General features: G+C 40.7%; 1 protein-coding gene across 1 annotated transcript in view; it reads right to left on the bottom strand.

The window, feature by feature from the left end:
• LCLAT1 (lysocardiolipin acyltransferase 1) overlaps window positions 1-21181 on the bottom strand; it is a 64181-nt gene that overhangs the window by 29216 nt on the left and 13784 nt on the right. The window contains exons 4-5 of the mRNA XM_056852728.1: window positions 20910-21056; window positions 17152-17268 (exon numbers count right to left, since the gene is read on the bottom strand). Coding sequence (XP_056708706.1) covers window positions 17152-17268; window positions 20910-21056 — 264 coding nt within the window. The remainder of the gene's footprint in view (window positions 1-17151; window positions 17269-20909; window positions 21057-21181) is intronic.

The raw sequence follows: 21181 nt of genomic DNA, 5'->3' as shown, positions 1-21181 counted from the left end.
CGGCTGTCCTCAGTTATAGGCCTGGCGGAATAGCTCTGTTTTACAGGCCCTGCAGAACTCCTTAAGATTCCGCAGGGCCCTGATGTCACCAGGAAGGCTGTTCCACCAGGCCAGGGCTGAAAAAGCCCTTGGCCCTTGTTGAGGATAGCCACACATTCTTTGAGCCGGGGACCACCAGCAGATTACTGTTAGCAGAGCGTAAAGATAGGGTCCAGATATGACTTGTCAACTTTTGTTGAACGGCAATATCTGCATTTGCAACATCTGTCGGGACCTAAATATGGCTCTGCAGCATTTAGTGTCTCATAATCCCCTTTGCTCTTGGAAACTCTTACTGAAACTTTTGAAAAAACATAACCTACAAACAGTGTTTAAACCCACCAAGAAAATACAACAAATGCTACGATCAGCAAAAGACAAAAGAGACCCCCTCACCTCTGCAGGAGTATATCGTATACCTTGCAGCTGTGGAGAAGTTTACATCGGGACCACAAAACGCAGCATACAAACAAGGATAAAAGAACATGAAAGATACTGCAGACTTGGCCAACCTGAGAAATCAGCAGTGGCTGAACATGGACTGACACAAACAGGACACAGGGTCTTATTCCAAGACACTGAAAGACTGGACAATTCTACCAACTATTTTGTCAGATTGCACAGAGAAGCCATTGAAATTCACAAACATCAGCACAACTTTAACAGAAAAGAGGAGAGTTTAAGAATGAATAAGGCTTGGCTTCCTGCCCTGAAACACCTCCAGACAAAGACAACATTCAACAATAGCCATACAGATTAGTTTTGGATTACACACATTAACAGATCACTTCAGGATACAATGGTTCCATATTAACATACCATACCCTCATTAGCACATTATCTTGATACTTACAGGACAATACTTTTGCAGGACAATACTCAGCTCAAACCCAACCCCTTTCTGACTATATATTACTCTTTCTACACCCTTGACACTGAGAGACACTGTCCTTCAGTGTTACTACTCTGAAGATGCCTGCCACAGTTGCTGGCGAAACGTCAGGAAAGAAAATTCCAAGACCACGGTTACACAGCCCGGATAACCTACAAGAACCAATCTTACTGAATCGATGCAGAAAACAAAACCTACAATATTTGTCTATAAATATTTGATGTTGATTAATAAATATGATATGCAGAGGCTCAAGGATGAATCAAATAAGGAGCTTTTTTGCCATCGAGTCACAGCTGACTTATGGAGACCTCGTACGGTTTTCAAGGCAAGAGACATTCAGAGATGGTTTGCCATTGCCTGCCTATTTTGTCAAAGCAATGGGATATGGCCTTAAAGTTTATACCTGTTTTCTCTATAGATCTTAAGTGGCAGCTCATTCAGCAAAAAATAGTTTAGGATATACTGGATACCGTAACGACTCATTAGCAAAGGACAGAGTAAAATGTCTAATTGTTGGTGTTATAACTCACAGGACATGTCCCTTAAACATATGCTTTGGGCATGCCCGGTCATTTGGTTTTCTGGGAAGAAGTTATTATATCAATTTTGCATCAGAATGTTAATTGATTTTTGAGGATGCTTATGTACTTTTAAACTATCTGCCCGTCTCTTGGAGGCTAACCAATTGTCCAAATAATTAGCCCTTTGTGCCCTTACTACAGCTAAAAGACTCGTACATTGGAAAGATAAAAAGCCCTCTCCAGTAAATCAATGGATTAAGGACCTTAGAACTCATTCAATATTTGAACGCATGGCATACAAATGACAACTGTGTATGGACTTACTGTTAGATATTTGGAAATCATTTACAGAAACCTATGGGTACATCTGCCACCACTGTTGTTATATTTTTGTCTCTACTTTGCATATATCTTTTTTATGTTTTTCTTTCTTTATCTCTATTTAGTTGCTGGATTATGGGTTTTTCCTGATTTTTTCTGTTACTTTTTGAAAGAAATAAAAATAAACAAATTACAAAACTTTTTTAAAAAAACTAGAGCATGAAGGAATACTGAGAAGTATGAGTGAGAGAAAATGATAGATAGCATTCCATTTTGGAATGCCTTTGTTTTTTTAATCAAAATATTAAGGCACTTGGCTGGGAGAGATGGGATACAAATAGTGTAAATAAATTAAATACAGGGGAAACTATATTAATATATGCTGATCTCCCTCTTTCCCCTTCAAGACTGACACTACTGAAAAGCACATGTATATTTCATTCTGTCTGCCATTCTACACAGGCTGTAGTTTATGATGGAAAGTTCTGTTGAGCCGAATGATAGCATTAAGTAGATTGGCATTTGCACTTAGTTTTCCAGTGGTTTGGCTGTATTAATTATGCAACAGAGGGCAGGATATCCTCCAAGTAAACTAGTTAAACAAAAAGGTTTTCATTAGCATTACAATGAGTTTTGTTCACAGCTAAGAATACACTTGGGGGTTAGAAAAATAATTGATTGCTCTTTAGCATTTAATCACATTTTACAGCCAACAATAATTTCTATTGGCTAAAGTGTCTATGGCTATTAACAATGCATTTTTTTCTTTCTTTTTTCCAAAGCCACATGGATAAAGCAGCTCTCTCGAGTGGCAGCAATTCACAACAGGCTATTTTTAGTACTCTTATTGCAAAATATGTTCTGAATCAGAAAATTATACTTAACTGGCTGGTTGGCTAAAAATAAAATGCTTCCTTTAAAAAAAGCATTAGCTAGAAAGAATTTAAAATTTTAAGAAATGTAAAATGCTGACAAAGGTATAAGATGATTGAACTCTCCCCACTTTCAATAACTATCTGCTTTTAAATAGGACGGGATAGTTAACTCTTATGCCTATGTGGATAAATTTGGTTGGTGCCGGCAAATATCATTTGCTTTGTCAGCTACACTGTAAAGAGACCAAACCAATGTGGGCTGTAGAAGCTGGTGGTTCTTGGCAAAGCTAACCATGGAACATGAGACTTCTGAATGCCATATGCCCACAATGATAATTAATGGACAGAATTAGATGAGGAGGATGGAATTATTGTCTCTGGCAGTCAAGCACTGTGGGGCAAGGCTCTCTGTTTATTGATCACAAGTGAGCCAAGTGAAGTTTGAACCAAATTCCTTTCAGTCTTTTTTGAAAAGCCACGCTCATCCGCAGCAGGCCGGCGATTTCCCGCTTCATATAGTGACCACTCCCCCCATTAGTATTTCATAAAGTTCAGTCAGGAGTACTGCTCTCTCTGTGCTATAGCCTGCAATCTACTCAAAGAGACTGTGTACATAGAGGTATTCAACAACAGCCAGTTGGGGACTATTCAGATGGTTAATGGCTGTATCCTGCAAAGGCAGTTGCAAAACAGAAATCACTTTAAGGAGGCCTTTGCAGAAGTCTTCAGAAAGCCATTTCAGGTATTAGGTTATTTCAAGGGAGGCTCTTTGGATTGTGTTGCTAAATCAAAACACCATTTTCCAATTCCATGAAACTGTGGTATCCACAAAGATGGTTCTGTGGCACTGACACTTTTTTGATGAGAAGCTTGCTCATTTTGTAGCAGTATGGCAGGGTAAAGTACAGTGCATATTTTAAATACCTCTGAGGGCAACTTTTATATATTAACTAGTCCACTCCTAGAGAGTACAAAGTCACTAGATCCATGCTTTTTATTGTGTAATGTGTGGATATGGATATGATATGCAATCTTCCAATGTGTTTTGGGTAACTTCATGTGAAAAGCATAAGGATCTGTCCTTTGTATCCATTTTTTGTGCCATGGAGGTACCACAAGGTGGTGGAACCATCATTTTTATAGTGCTGCCTATAGACCAAGATACAAGCTACAATACGAAGGCAGTTTTCAGCGTAAAAATCTTATGAGTTCATGAGGATCCACTAAAAATAATATAGAGCAGACTTTTACCCTGATTCCCACCCCCCAAATACAGTGATTGACGGGGGATTAGAAACCCACTTCTAGATGAGTTGAGAGGGGGTTTCTAATCCACCCCCCAAACCCCTGTATTTGAGGAAGGCTGAAATACAGCAAAGTCAAGAGTTCTGTAACCTCTGTTGGGAAGATGTTCACGTTGTGATGACACGCATGCACAAACAGCCAAATGACCTGTATGGTTAGAAAGGAATACAGTGAAGCAACCTCCGAACACCAATGAACAAATCGAAGACCTTTCCATCTGTCAAAAAACCAGGTCCCTGTTCATGATCAGTGAACAGGACAGGAACCCTACCAGCAGGTGTTCATGTATCCCTAAAATCCAAAGTCCACTGGTTACCCAACTTTTCCTGTTTTCCCACTCTACAACAGTTCTACTCTTTATTCTCTCTGTGTGTCAGTTATATCTCTCCATCTCACAGGTCCTACTCCACCTCCATTCCTCAGCCCCACTCTTCTCTGTAGCCCGGATCATCGCCTTTCTTTCTGCACCCTACAGTATTCTCTCTCTCTTACCTGGGCCATCACAGTCCCTTTGAACCACCATCTGTTAGTTATTGCCACTCCATTCTCCCTTGTATCTTTGGGGTCTTGTTTGCTTCTTCCTCCCTTACTGAGGCCCAAACTGCATCTTGTTATGCATATAAAACAGGCCATTTAGATGAGGAAAAAGTTACTTTTGGCAGGGGGCAGTCAGAAGCAGGGGGCAGTCAGAAGCAGAGAAGCAAACCTTTCTCCACCAGTTTGGCTGCTCCAAACGGGCAGAAGCTTTTATCCAGCAGAGTTTTAAATGTATGCTTTCCTACATTTAAATACCTACAGGGGGAAAAAGCACCACGAAGAAGCAGTCAATTTGGAACAGGGAAATGAAATGCATGAGAAAGGTTAAGTGCTTCCTTCAACCTCTTCACTAGTCATCGCTCCCTCCAGAAATAGCCTTTCACCATCGAAACTGGCCATTAGCCTATGGGCACACCCATACAACACAGTTGATCTAGACCGCAGTTCAGCAACCACAGCCACATAAGGCTTTTACTTTACTTGGTGAGAGTCAGGTAAGCGTGGGCCAAGCCACAGAAATGCTGCAATCACCTAGAAGAGCTGCCATCATCAACTCCACTCCTCCACTCTTTTGAATCCAGGGAAAGAACAACCATGTAGACACACTGGTAAAGGCATCCTTCCATCCCTATCCACATTTTTGATAGGCTAGAACACGACTTATATTTTCTCATAGAAAGGTGGAGAAAGGATGCAAACCAGTGGGCATATGGAAGTCTTCCATGAGCAGCTGTAGTTGGCTCAAGAGTTTTATGTTGTCCAGGCATACCTACAGCATCTTTCTGCTATAACAAAATCTGCAGTCAAACATCTGTTGGCTGAAACAGAGTTTTTCCAAAGAGGCCTAGCCCTCTTATACTGCCAAACCAAGCACTGGAAACTTTTCTCTATCTTTGTACATAACATGTGGTGATTACAGTTCCCTGCATAGGTGATATTCTTGATTTCTCTCCACATTCTGCTAGCTCGCAATGCTAGGTGTACTCTAGCAAAAAAATTCAGAGAGAACACGGCAGATGTCCAGCCACCCCCACCTTGTACAAGGAGCTGAATTGCCATTAATATCAGAGCAGTGTTGGTAGCACTAGATGGGCTTCGCACTACTGTCTGTCTTTACAAGAGCCCTGTTGAACTTATTTGACCATATGAAGCTCTCTTTTTCCATGTCAGAACCTTTGGTTCATTTAGCCCATCAATGCTGACTGGTAGCAGCACTCTGAAGGCTCAAGCAGAGGGGTTTTTTTTCCTGGTCTGCTGAGCTGAGATCTTTCTTGCTCACTAATTTCAGCACAAGGTTCTATGGGGCAGTGTGCCATTTGTTTGCTAAAGGTAAAGCTATTCAATGAACATAGGAACTGTGCCCTGCTGGATCATAAAGTCCAGCATTTAGTTTTTAACAGCAGCCTCTGGAAATTCACAAGAGGAATATGAAAATATCAGTCTTGCCTAGTTTGGCCCCAGCAAAACTATGGCATTTTTGTGAGCTGTTGTGACTTACTGTTATCCTCAACAGATTTTTCTAATTCTTTTTAGAAATTATACAAGTGAGTGAATATCCCCAAATCTTGTACAGGTGAATTCCATGGTATTTCATTTTTAACATTTCTGTCTCACCCTCGATCTTGGTGATCAAAGATGTTTACAAATAACAAAATAACAGAACGGCAATAACTCAGCAACCAGCATAATTAGAAAAAAGAAATAGAGTTAAAAGCACCAACTGTAGTGCTAAACGGACAGTACAAATTGTGGGGAACACAAGGAGAAATGAAACAGTCACACTCACTGCTCTTCTCCTCCACCATCCCAAATAACCCAAGATTCAAATCTCCAGTCTACAGTGAAGCTCACAGGCCGGTCATACTCTGCCAACTTGTGAGGAAGGCTAGGATTATTGTGCGGATAACACGGAAGAGTATAAAAAGAATACTGGATTCATTATGGGGCGCTTATGTTTTATGAGTATAGCATTCAAACCACAACACCTTCAGAGCTTCTGTGCCTGCCACCATCTGGGAGGTCAGCTCTTTATACCATAAATGGACTACCCCAGACCAATCCTGGATCTTTGCTGCCAGAATGTGTACAGGTACATGGGTTTATGACAAAGGAAGCCCATTAAGTCTCCTAGGAGGGAGACTCTAGCAAGTTCCTTGTCTCCAGTAAGGCAACTGCCTCTTCTCCTTCAACCTTTTCTGTAGAGTAAAGAAGAAGAGTTGGTTTTTATATGCCAACTTTCTCTACCAGTTAAGGGAGAATCAAACTGGCTTACCATCACCTTCCCTTCCCCTCCCCACAACAGACACCCTGTGAGGTAGGTGGGGCTGAGAGTGTGTGACTAGCCCAAGGTCACCCAGCTGGCTTTGTGTGTAAGAGTGGGGAAACAAATCCAGTTCACCAGATCAGCCTCCGTCGCTCATGTGGAGGAGTGGGGAATCAAACCCTGTTCTCCAGATCAAACTCCACCGCTCTTAACCACTACACCACACTGGCTCTCAGTGAGCTGAGCAACTGGCCAGTGGCTTTGACAATCAGAGAATGGGAGGGGGACTTATGCAAGTGTTATTCACACACACACACACACACACACATGGACCAAACCAAAGAACTCTTTACTCAGGATCGTGTTTGTGGTACTGTGCAGTGCTAGGAGCAGAGTGCAGAAAAAACGAACAGGTGGGCTGCAAAGGTCCTTTGGAACATGCACACAAGAGTGGGGGAAATGTCTCCAAAAGGGACTGTCATTTACAGACTGGTTTTCCATTGTCCTCCCCTGCTATGCTACTTGTCAGGCTACCCGGAAACCATCTAGGTGTCAAATCCGAGAGGCTTATATGACCTGCCACAACTTCTGAGGTGGAGGTCAGGTCAGCCAAGGTCCTCACGCCATCAATATTTCTCATACCTACTGCAGGATATGCACACAGCACCAGCTCATTAAGGGTTCACAGTCAGCACAGCCACCAGTGCTGGGTTTATTATGTGTGCAGTTCCCTTTCGTGTACACTATGCTAATTCTCAAAGCAACCAGCTTGATTTGGGTCTCTGTTCTTGTGTGAATACCTCTTAACATTCACTACTGAGACAAGGGGCAAGAACTGGTAAAACTAAGTTTGGAAAGAATATCATGCTTCTAATATCATGTTTCATAAGAAGCAAAGTGTAGCTGTTTGTGTTTTCCAATAAATCTATTTTAAGACAGTTCTGACTTCACTGTAACATTTTCCCAAGCACCTCTACCACATATCTTTTGACTTTTCAACTTTGGTACCCATGGCAACACCCAGACAAAATAAATATGCCAATGCTTTCAAGAGTTCTCCAGTAAAACCCACCAATTGATCGTCAGACTCAGAAATCCAAGTCTTCTCAAAATAGGAAGCCCCGAACTGTGTGCTCTGGGAACAATAATGGGAGGGTAGGGGGAAAATGAACCCCACTACTACGCTCACAATGGCTTCTCAGTGCCATTACTGATAGTAGACATACTCTAAGAGTGAATTATCATCAGTATACAGCAAATGTTTACAACAGGAAAGTAAAGATTAACACTATTTAAAACTGATACTTCTAAATTAGGCCAATTAGCAATTATGTGAATCCCCTCTATAGCGGGCCACATTTTGAGAATCCATATTAGTAAAACATCCAGAATTAGCATGAATGTCCTCTAGGGGCCAGTGTTGTAGTATTGAAGGACGCGTATTCTCGACTAAAACTGAATGCACTTTAAATCTGGGAAAGAGGCAGCTTTTCTTCTGGCAACACACACGAGTTGACATCAGAAGAAAACCAGAGACCATTCATTTGTAGGAAACAGAGTTCAAGGCATAAAGGCTAATTCATAGGTTCACTGGCACAAAATGGCTTCTTTGTGCAATTCCTGGTGAGCTGTAATGTATGTAAATGCCTACCGTTGCAACCCATGCACGGGACACTTCCGAAAGTAACTTCAGAGGTCCAAGATCACTTGCATCAGTCTGTTGCTTTTCACACACTGCACTGAGGGATTGTTTCTAGTTCTCCCTCAGTATTCTATATGCGGGATAAATCTTGGATGAGGAAGTAGGCAACAAACCTTGCCCTGACTCATCTAAGTTGAGGTTCCATAATGTTGCATCCTACCAACTCCAAGCAGAAGGTACTCACTGAGTCAGATCTTTCCCCATTTTCTCCTTCTCCCACCCTCACCCCCCAAAGCTCTTTAAAAAGCTCATACTGTGGGTCAAGTGAGCATCAAAGACAAAATAACATGAAGCATGAGGTGCTGCAGAAACAAAGAGGAAATGGATGAAACTGCCTCCTTCTCCAAAGAGAAAACTTACAGACACTACAGCTGCTATCCTATGCTCCCTTATTAGTAAGTCCCATTGAAACCACTCCCAAGTAGGTGGGCACAGGTCTTCGTCTAAATTTGCTGATTATCGAGGACAAGCCATTTTGGGTCTAACCAAGGCTTAAAACAGAATGCTTTATTTTTAGTACACAATTGACAAGTGAGATTTTGGAAAAATACCAAGGAGCTCCTCTTTATATTTGTACCTTCTATGTCCACATTTACTGGCATAGCAGATATGAAGCCACATGGTGTTGGGGCAGCAAATGTGTGGCTGGTAGAATACAGCAGCCTGTTGCATCCTTTCCTAATATGTTTTTACTGTGTTTTCTGCCAAGAAAGGCTGCAGGCAGATGAGAGATTTCTTTCTTGACATGCACAAGGTCTGCAAGAAAATATTATACTACTCCTTACACTCTTTTGTGCTATTACCATCATCAGATAAAAATGCACCACTATGTACGTGATTTGAATGGGCATACAGGGACAGACTGGCCATTGATCACACCAGGGCATTCCCGATGGGCCTCTGCCCTGGAGGGCTGGTTGGGAGGGCTAACAGGGTCATCAGCTGATTAGGGTGTAGTTAGAAGAACTGTCTTTTGTCATAGTTCTTATTGGGCCATAACCATTGAAAAGAGTCATCCAATACATCATGGACCAATTTCTTCATTGTGCAGCTATTTTGTAAATTCATTAAGGTCAGAATTCATTGATATGAAGCAGAATCTTTCCCCAGTAAAAATACTTTTATGTCCCAACATCGAAGCTGTACTGATCCTCTCCCCACAAAACCTCAGAACAGTGTTGGTTTATTTTTTTTAACAAATGTATACATATAATTAGAGTGGTTTTATTATTTATTATAAATCTCTTGAACCCATTCTGATTGGGCTCAACATTAGCAGTTACAGGATTGGATGGTCTTACGGTGCCAAGTTGTCCAGTTGTGTGGGATACATTTCAGCTTGTCCCGTCTGAGGATGTGGACATGATTCCTGGAAGTTTGAGACCTACCATCTGCTTGTATTCACCCTTCTGGCTGCTTAAATCTATGGGGCGGGGGCAGACTGGCAGACTGGGCCTGGGAAAGTAAATACCTTCCCTGTGAGAGGAGATGGTCCCTTCTGCCTTGAAACGGACAGTGATACTCTTAAAGCAACCTACTCGGGACCCACTCTTAAAGCAATCTACTCGGGACCCAGGAGAGTTGAATAACTACCGTTCATTCTCAAATGAACTATTTCTGGGCAAGGCGATCAAACGAAGAGAGGTTGGGCAACTTCAGGGATACCTGAATGAAGCAGACTGGAACAGATCCAAACAATTTGGTTTCAGGCCAGGTTATGGGACCGAAATGGCCTTGGTCATCCTGGGCGGGGTATTATGACCTTGTTAATTTCAAGGACTGGGAGGCACTGTTCTGTGGTGGTTCCAGTCTGACTATGAAAGCTGTTTTCACAATGTGGTGCTGAGAGACAGTTGCTCTGCTCTTTGGCATCTGGGCCACAGGGTTCTGCAAGGTTCCATCTCATCCCCCATGCTTTTCAACATCTATGTAACGCTGCTAGGAAACGTAATCCAGAAACTTGGGCTGCACTGCATTGCTACCAGATGACACTCAGCTCTTTTTCGCATTTCTAGCAGATCCCATGGAGGCTGTGGAAATTTTGGTCTGTTGGCAGAAGACCATCCTTGCACCTTGCCAGAATCTTTTAAATTGGTATGTAAACATGAAATGCCTTTGTCTAGCACTCATGGAGTAGAAGCCCCAGATTCTTTCCTCCTTTGTGGCATCTGAATTGTAAAATATTTCAGGAGGCCTTGCTTCCTTCCAGCCCATAAACTGGTATCCACAGGCGAACTCATCCTTGCTTTCGTTTACATCAAAACCTGATGTAAATACTTATCAAGGTTAGCGGTATTTAACCTTCTCTTTCTTATTAAGAGACAAAGCTTTCCAGCCAATCCTGACTAAATAATTTTTGCTCCTCGTGGAAGGTTCTAATAAAGAACAATCCTTGTAGTTTTAGAAATTGTATGGTTGGGCTAATTTAGAGAAGACAACTTGGCTTCCTGCTTCTTGCCAGCCTTTGTTCTCAAGGAACACATGGCAAACTATGTTTTTAAAAATGGCCTCACCAGAAGAACTTAGGCAAAACTCAAGTAAGCTTTGTGCATTGTCTGGCTTTAAGGTCAGATACTGGTCAGTGCAAGAAATCTGTATTTTATTACTTTTTAACAACATTTGTCAGATTTTTAACAACTTTTGACAGATTTTCATTTTTAATCATTCATTTTTAAATTTTTACTTGTACTTCTGTGCTTAGGATTTTTATAATACTATCTTGTCTACACATGTTGTGCTTTGGTTGTGTTCCCTGATTTGCTCTCCATATAATTCAGAAGGCGCTTTTTTTTTTTTTTTTGCTTCTGGCATTAAAAACAAAAACAAAACTTAAACACACTCTTAGCAAAATTGTGGCAATTCTAGCTTTGCCCTACTGCTGTGAATGTGGATCAGGTTTTCCGGCTACCCAACATTCTACACATGTCCAGGAGCCCTCCTCTAGAACACCTTTCCACCACAGATACCATTGAACTGCTTTATGTAGTGGCTGCATACTATTTGGACAATGTTCATATGGCACTGTCAGAGCCAATGGAGAAGCCATCTCGCACCAGTTATGGTACCCTTTACTTCTGAACAAATCACAAACTATGCATTTATATCTTCAAGCTACTTAAAACCACTTCAGCTTGCTTTGATAATGGAATATTGAATGAATTCTCAGCCTTGAGTCTGTAAGATATGTCAGGACATCTATTCAGCTAAAGGACAAACAGAATACCTACATCACTCTCTTTTATACACATATACAATTTTTAAAAAATGAAACAGAATTACTAGAAACATAAATCTGGAAAACTAAATCCACTAATGTTTCTGATTATTCACACACTATTTCCCCCCTATCTTGTAACAAAGCACTAAAGAGTTGCTTTGTATCTCCCCTACTTTACTCAATTTCATAGACATGCTTCACACTAAAAAGTTTTAACACCAGGATGCTTCTGTGCCTTTGATAATGAGACACAGCAACTGTGCCAGCTGCAATTTGCATACTGAAACAGATGCTTTTATATCTCAAAGACTACACTTTTAATAGCACAATTGTAACATCTTTCTGTTACAGCAACACAACCTAATTTTTATAAACTGCAGAGAAATACTGCTCACATCAGCAACTGTACACTGCATATATCAACAGTTTTCAAAGTGACTGTGCATCAAACTCCTCTGTTCATGCCACTGTGACCTAAGCCCCAGAACTGTATTTTTATTTTATGGTAATTTGGTGCTTCTATGATATTTCTCATATTTATTATGCTGCCAACTTCTCAGAGAGCCTTTAGGCTGAAGAGCGAGATATAATTTTTCAATGAAAAAGAGAAGAAACATTCAGTGGCATTTCAGAAATTTCAACTTTGTTGATTTATCCTGGACCCTCAACAATTTTTATTCTGACTTTAATACCTTCCTGCAAGCGAAGGCTGTAGGGTAGGCACCACTCTTCAGTGCCCCTATTCCTATCTGGCTGACCCAGAAGATGGTGCTAGGATGCTGATCCTTGACTTGATACAGAGTCTGATAGTTAGATTGGAGTCTAGCAGCTCCGTAGAGACCAACAAGATTTTCAGGGTATAAGCTTTCAAGAGTCAAAGCTCCCTTTGTCAGATAGGGTTCCTTATCTTGTCCCCTGCGCTACTTAACATCTACAAGAAACTGATGAGAGGCCATATGAAGACTCAGAATAAAGTGTTATTATAACAATGACACGCTCTATTCCCTTATTTTCAATAGAGGTAGGGAAAAGAGTGGAAGTTGTGAACAGGTTCCAGAAGTGGTAATGAACCGAGGAACTGAAGGTCAGTCCAAACAAGGCAGAAGTGCTGCTGGTTGATATTATGGTTTGTCATAGAAAGAGGTTTTCAGCCTTTCTTATGTAGGTTGCATTCCTCTGCATCTTGGGAGTGCTGTCAAACCTGCTGCTACAGATGGGTACACACGATCCATCGCTAGGATGCAGCATCTTTAACCAACTTTGGTTGGTGGGTCAACACCTGTAATTCCTAGAGAATCAAGGTCTGGCCATCATTATCCATGCTTAGATTACATCCAGGTTAAAATACTACAACGTGCCTTACATGGGCTGCCTTTGAAGACTGTTCTGAGATTCCAATTTGTTCAAAAGACAGCAGCAAGATTGCTGGTTGGTACAGATTACAGGGAACACATCTCATCAATGTTACCTGAACCTGAAAAATACACAGCTCAGAGCTGATCAATGGGCTCCAAGGAGCTCAGCATTCAGTTCTGCGCTGCTGGGGCTTTTAGATCCTTGATGCTTGCCAACTCCGACCTCCGTATGGCCCTCTATTTTGATGGCCTACCTGAGGAGGCCAGGAAGGCCATTCAACAGGTAATTGGTGTGTTCACTGAGTTGGCTTCTCCATTGACTCTGACAGTGCCATCTGAACATTACTGTCCTACTTCAAATAGTAAGCAGCCTCTACCTAAAGCAATTCAGTCGTTTCTGTGGTGGAAGGGAAAACCTATAAGCTGATCTATCAGTGTGTGTGTGTGTGTGTGTGTGTGTGTGTGTGTTGTGTGTGTGTGTTAAGTGCCGTCAACTCATGGCGACCCTATGAATCAGTGTCCTCCAAAGTGTCCTATCCTTAATAGCCTTGCTCAGATCTTGCAAATTGAGGGCCATGGCTTCCTTTATAGCACTGGTTCCCAACCAGGGGTCCGTGGACCCCCAGGGGTCCGCGAAACAAAGTTATAAACCCATAATAAATTAATATTTTCAATTAAAAGTTCTCTATTATAAAAATATATATTCAAATATTATTCTAAGTTTAATGTTTAACTAACTGTTATGATTAAAGTTTATTTTCAAATTCTCAAAATTTTTATTTTCAACCTTGGGGTCCCTGCACCGAACAAAAAAGTCCTAGTGGTCCCTGGTCAAAAAAAGGTTGGGAACCACTGCTTTATAGAGTCAATCTATCTCTTGTTGGGTCTTTCTCTTTTCCTGCTGCCTTCAACTTTTCCTAGATCTATCAGTACAGTCTGCTTTTGACTGGTGTGCTGGTTCTGCACAATGGTCTCCCCATTTCAGCAACCACCCCAGGAGCTGTTCTGTGTGCTGCAGCCAGGCCCGCTCTCACTGATCAGCCTAACATCTGCTTCTCATTTTCTGTAACAATGTCTTCAGCAACTGCTCCAGCGCCACCCTCCCCACCCTATGTGTCATCTGGTTTCCCCCACAGATACCAAGATATAAGAGGCAATGGGGAGTTTAGCGTTTTGCATGGCTGTGGCACAAGAGGTCCAAATGCTCACAAGGCATTTGTTGAGCTAACGTATTCCAATTGATATGAAAAGGGTATAACTTCTCTTGTGTGTGTGTAAAGTGCCGTCAAGTGACAGCAAACTTATGGCAACCCCTTTTGGGGTTTTCATGGCAAGAGACTAACAGAGGTGGTTTGCCAGTGCCTTCCTCTGCACAGCTACCCTGGTATTCCTTGGTGGTCTCCCATCCAAATACTAACCAGGACTGACCCTGCTTAGCTTCTGAGATCTGACGAGATCAGGCTAGCCTGGTCTCTTACATCCTAGCAATAACTTCTCTTACATCCTAGCAATACATTCCAAAGATTGCTATTACTTTTACTGATGTTTTTGTGTGCATAAAGTGTGCTTGTGTGTTAATTAGCTCTTGATAGACATTCCAAGAGGCAGTTGTCGCTTTCACTGCTTGTTTACACTAAGGGTTGGATCCTTTCAGCTTTGCAGTAAGAGGAAGAGAAGGGGGCCCCTTATGCCATCTCTAAGCCTAGGCTAGGGACACTTCATTTGGGCCTAGTCAGAATCCACAGTATTAACAAAAATAGACAGACATAGATAGCAATCACCTCAAGTTGAAACTAATTTACCTCAGGGCAAAACCTAAGGGGTCCACAAGCTCTGCTGGTTAAAATAAGAGTTGGAACCCACACACAGGTTATGTTTGGAAGCAGGCAGAAGAAGCATCTGTGGTTTCACAAGAGGGATTTTTTCTAGAAGCCACTTGTGAATTCCACTAACACCTGCAAGAAATCAACCTGCAGCAGCAGTAGTTTAGATCTGGGAGAGTAGAGGTCAAGCAGCTATAAATAAAGGCAAAATACCTATTAATGAGATTGAGGTTGAAGTAAATAAACCACTAGTAAGGTTCAATATTTCACCTCAGTGAACAATAGGTCTTTGCTAATGCTCAAAACAAAAAGAGGCGAGTATAAGTTTCTTCTGAAGGTTATTGCTTCAGATTCTTCCTTAGTATTTTTACGGTTCATGTAACAGTGGCATTTATAATATACCAGGTAATTCATTCATACGACAGCCTGAAATACAGATTAATCAGGGTTCTTGACAAATGAAATTAATTTTTGCAAAGTTAAAAAAGCAATTAAACTTCTCATGACATTTTCCCCCTTCGCCACTGACCTATTTTTGGAGCTATATAATGTACTTGTGCCTGAAGGGAATGCATTTCAGCCTGAGGAATGGAAAACTGCCACAAGCTAAAATTTATTCACAGAAAAGCATGAGGCATTTAAGGCTGTCATCTCTGCGCAAGGGAAAAAAAAGTTCACAAAGATGTAGGGATGATATTGAAGGCTTTACCATAACCTGAATGTAACTTTCCCCATGCCATTAATTCTATTATCTTTCCAAACGGCCTGAGCTATAGTAAGTACTACAAGCATAGCAAATTAATTCTGTAATCATTTTCAGCTGTAGAACGGATGGAAAAATCAGCCGAATCAACTCACAGGGTTGTTGTGATGATAAAATGGAGGAGACAAGAATGATGTAAGCTGCTTTGGGCCCTCATTGGGGAGAAAAGCAAGGTATAAATGAAGTCAATAAACAAACAAACCCATCCTAGTGGTAAGAACATTGGCAAATGTCTTGCAGCCACCAATTTACACTACTACTTTGGGGAAGGATGGTTGTTGTTGTTTTGCCAATAAGAATTGGCTGTGCACGTCGAATTTTAATATGGAAGGTCCACAATAATACCAGGTCTTTAAAATAAATGCTTCAGAAGAAGAAGAGTTGGTTTTTATATGCCGACTTTACCACTTAAGGAAGAATCAAACTGGGTTACAATTGCTTTCCCTCCCCCTCCCCATAACAGACACCCTGTGAGGTAGGTGGGGCTGAGAGAGCTGCGACTAGCCCAAGGTCATCCAGCTGGCTTTGTGTATAGGAGTGGGAAAACAAATCCAGTTCACCAGATTAGCGTCTGCCGCTCATGAGTAGGAGTGGGGAATCAAACCCGGTTCTCCGGATCAGAGTCCACTGCTCCAAACCACAGCTCTTAACCACTACACCATGCTGGCTATTGCATTTGGGCTTACAATGGAACACTCAGAAGACCCTTGCAACATATACATATCTCCTAACAAAAATGCTGGCCTAGAGAAGGGGGGAATATGGCTATTCGAACAGAACCAAAGACTCTACTATTAAGTAACCAAACCAGGCCACATTTTTATAATATGTCGACATTTTACTTCACTTTATTATTTACTTCACTTTATTATTTAAAATATTTTCTCTCATTTTTCCATTAATAATATTGAAAGAAGCTTATAATATTTAAAGATACCACAGACACAGGATTATATATAACAATTTCACACCATATTAAAAGTAGCAGCCCTGCACAGTGGGTTGAAGCCAGACTAGATTATGCTCACACAAGGCACTTCGGTCAGTGGAAAAAAATGTCCCTGCCTCCCAACCTTCCGCAGCAGCCCATGGATTCTCCTGAAATGATGCTCCTGGACAGCAGGGGACCCTCAGAAACAGAATGAGAGGCAAACTGGAGGCCTGCCACAGGAAAAGTGTCTTCAACACAGGCAACCTTGGCCATCAAATTTTGAACCTGCTAAAGTTAACCATCTTTCTTCAAAGACATCATAGTAATCCATCTGGACAATAACAGTGCATGGATTACTGTGCTGTGGCCACATCTTTCCAAGAAGCAGTACAGCTAAGGATACTACCCCAGCATTCGTAGCCAGATCTGTAATATCAGCAAACTGAAAACCTGGTCAATTCCGTCCAGTTCAAGCTGAATGACACCTCCTTGCTCAGTCAGCCCCCCTGCCCAAAGTAATTAGTAGTCAACTACATTCTTCATCTAAGATTAGCTTCTTTGAAATGAGAACAGTGAAAGAAAGAAAAAATCTAGGAATCATTACCATCTCTTAAACGTTCCACTATAAACGTGAAGCCTGTAGTCCTTGGGTGCAAGACATATTCATATTTCTGAAGTCCATTCTTTTCAGCAAATTCATTACTGCGGGCTTTAGTGTTTTCTAAATATATAAAGTGCATAAAAATTGATTAAAATCAGTGCAGTGACTAAGCTTTATAACATTTTAGTATCAGAAAAGACATCAGTGGAGGAAGGGATCAAGGAAATTATAAAAGTGCTTTGTGTTACATTAACAACACTATGAAGTAATTGTTTTACTTTCTTATATAAACATAACAGTCTTCAGTCTCCATGTTTTGTTCTTATCAGGAGTGTACTGGCAGAATTTAGCCCCAGAACCTAGGGCCAGGAACAGAACTCTGGGATTCAAATCTGGAGCTATCAACAGTACCTGAGTCTAGGGCAAAATCAGAATATTCAAATTTAACAGCCTTCAAAGAACAATGTCCCACAAACTTCAGACAAAGATTCTATTGTGCTACCATTCCAGATCTCTATAGAGGGGGGGAAAGGTCAAGTAGACACAGGCAGAATTCTGGGATGAAGGCATGAGTGGAGAATTCGACAAAACAAGGATAGCCAAGAGACCTTAACTAGAAGAATGGACATCTTGCTGGAATGCCTGCATGAACTTCACAGAAGTCTTCCCAGATAGTTCCAATCATGTTGGCAGTGATCAATAAAGAGGTAACGATGAGTTAGTAGAACACGTAGGACCAGAAAAAAACTGAGCCTGGGAACTGTATTCTGACAATATGACAGTTTAGGTTGCCAACCAACGGGCAGCGATGGGAAATTCCCAGGAAGTCATGAAATGGAAATTCTTTCCAATGCAACTCATCTTGGATCTGATTTCACGTGTTTATTTGATTAAAATTTAGTAAACAAAGCTTAAAAAGTAAACCAGGTTATTTTTACATGGTAGTTAGCTATCTCAGAAGAGCCAAGAACAACTACAAATAAATATTTGACGAAGAAAAAATTATATAGAGCATAGCTAATGTGATTTACAGTGCATAAGTGTGAGAGTGTACATGTGCATACACGTATGATCAATATGTATGCTTAGACAGAGCCAGCTAGAAAAAAGAAACTTGCAATTTCACAACTGCCCATTTTTACAGGTGTAAAAATCCACTTCTAATGCTAACCTACTTATTTTAATGCCTTGATGTTCATTGCATTGGGAAACCTATTTGGGTGGAAAGGCAGCATATAACTGTTTAAAATAATAAATACAATATTTTTATGGAACAATGCATTTTTAGAAATTAATATTTTTCCATGTAAAAAAAATAGTGGATAAAAATCTGCCCAACCTCACTAGAAGTGAGGATCAACAGCACCAATGTATTATGCCTCATATTCAGAAGCAACAGCATAAGAACACAAAGCAGAAGTCAAAAAGGCATCTCCAACAACAGACCTTCATTAGGGACGATCAGATTCCCGCAATCTCTCCCAAAGAATACAAACTGTCTTCTCAGGAAAGGTGATTTCAGCACTTATTTATTGGTTAAAATTCTAGAACATTCCAAAGCTATTCCTGGAGAGGCCAAGAAGTGTACTGGTATAACATATACGGTAGGCCCACAGAGAAGAAATGTGTCAACAATCCTGACTGATTTTTTTCATTGCATATAAAAATGTTGAGATAAGAATGACAGTGTGAAATAGAATTGTGGTATCTCTAAAATGACAATGACATTTCATAGTCAAAATAACCTGAGCAGAATATAATGCTCCCTGTCATCAGTATTTGTATGGTGTCTACTGTCAATCTTATGAGAGCAAATTTCAGCATTTCAATTTACTTCCCAGCGTAATTCTAGTTGCTATATTCAAGAGCAAACATTTGAATTTGGTTAATTATTATTCTATTCATGATGGAGCATGTAGAAAGGAAAAGATCAACCAGTTACTCTACCATCACACAGCATTACTTCGCCTGGCAACCTGCTCTAAGAATAACTGAACTTCGTTGCTCTCATAGATATGATGGAAACAAGCGTATCCAACTACCTAGCAACCTCAAAGTTCTCGCACTATTGTTCATCTTGATTGATTCTGGGGCAACAGGACGCCTTGCTGGTTAATATAACCAGTTGTGATATTGCTAGGATAGAAGGCAAAGGAGACAAATAGTGCAAGTCAAAACTATTGTCATTATCACCATCAGAACTCAGTATGTGCACTTTATATTTTCTCTCAAGCTTTCTTGTCCTCAACTCCTCTTTATTGACATCATCACCAGCATGTTCCCATTCAAGCAAACTTCAGCTCTGGATACTGTTAAGAGGAGGAGAGAATCAATCTGTTGCTAAGTCAATGTTGCTTCTCTCCTTCAACATGCACTCCAACATCTTCTTGGCTTAAATTCTGGTCTATGCCCTGTTCATCTTTCACCTTGATTACTGTTACTTTCTTCTTCAAACCAGTGGGACAACTAGTCCATGATCCCATTTTACACAATGACCAACCAGTTGCCCTGCAGGGCCAACACACGGCATAGAGGCCAAGACCAAGGGGCTCCTTTGTTATTGCTTCTTTGCACTGGGTTTCAGAGGTTTACCGCCTCTGAGTAGGGACACTCTCTACTTACCATCATAGAAGAGCCACCGATATACCTATCCCTCCTGAATCTAACTCCTTTTAAAAGCCTCTAGGCTCATGTGCGTCACTACATCCTCTGGTAGTCAATTCCATAAATACTTGTTGACTAAAGACGTATTTTCTTTTGTCTGTCCTGTACTCTCCTATCATCTTTTCCCCTACTGTATTTTATTAAAAACATTTATATCTAACCTTTCCTCGTGGTTCAAGGTGGCTTACAATAATAATTTAAAACATTTCCTGCTAAACCAACAATAAATGTTACCAAGTCTCATTGCCACAGAATAGGATCTAGAGAAGACTATTCTCAGAAAGAGGCTTTCCTATCTCCCTTTCACTGCAGTGTCCTGAACAGAGTGATCAGGAGACCCTGGGAACCGGGAGGAGTGAATTTGCAGAAACCATGAAACCATGTACAAGAGACTTCCACTCACACAAGCAGGGCCTTGAACTCAACTCATGTAACACAAATATTTTACCATGTCTGACATACCATGGGCAAACCATTTATTACTTTAAAATGTACTTTATGAAGTGTGTTTAAAGTACATATTTCAGCTACCAGCCTCGCTCCAATCACATCCAGGAAACTGTGACTGTAACCAAAACTGATGCTCTGAAACATTTCGTTCTCCCTGTGGAAGCCATTCTGTTTGGCAAATATCAAGCTAAGAATGCCTTCAAGTCAGGAAATAATCATTCCTAAATGTTAATGTCATGCAGAACACACAAGAAAGCCATTTTTAACATTACATGTACAATGTAGTGAATATTTCTTTTTCATTTGATTTACAGATGCAGAAAATACAACTGACCTAAGTATTACTTATCAAAGTAACTATTGGCTTTAAACTGTAATGTTTTAACTATGACTTTGTAAGCGGCCTTGAGCCACAAATAAAAGCAGAATCTTAATTAATAAATGAATAAAATGTTACTTATGAACGTGCCTGAAGTCCCATTTAGAATGCCTTGTATAGTTATATCATGGTATAGTGAAATGGCTGCTAAGATTTTTACTGTCCATGAAAAGTCAAACTTGTATTTTCCTTGTACATATTAATAAACTATATAACTGGCTCAATATTTTTACCATCTTGATAACAGGAGACAACTGATTTGGTGTACCTGTGAGATCAGTTCCTTCAGGAAAGATGAGAAGCTGCAGAGGTTCGTGAATGTCACAGAAATAATCCAGCATATTTTCAAAATGATTTCTGTCTTCTTCCCATTTCCTCTGAATGAAAATGAAGGCAGCAGTCTGCATGGCCCAACCTAGAATAATTTAAACAGTGCAGTATAATTTCCTTGCTTGTTCCCATTCGTACTCCCTGGCTCCCAATCATAACATCAACAAGATTAGGAAAGGATGGATCCTATGAATCCGTTCCACTAAAAGT

The sequence above is a fragment of the Euleptes europaea genome, chromosome 7, assembly GCF_029931775.1.
Source record: "Euleptes europaea isolate rEulEur1 chromosome 7, rEulEur1.hap1, whole genome shotgun sequence".
Taxonomy (NCBI): Eukaryota; Metazoa; Chordata; class Lepidosauria; order Squamata; family Sphaerodactylidae; genus Euleptes; species Euleptes europaea.
This window is presented reverse-complemented; position numbering and strand designations above follow the sequence as displayed.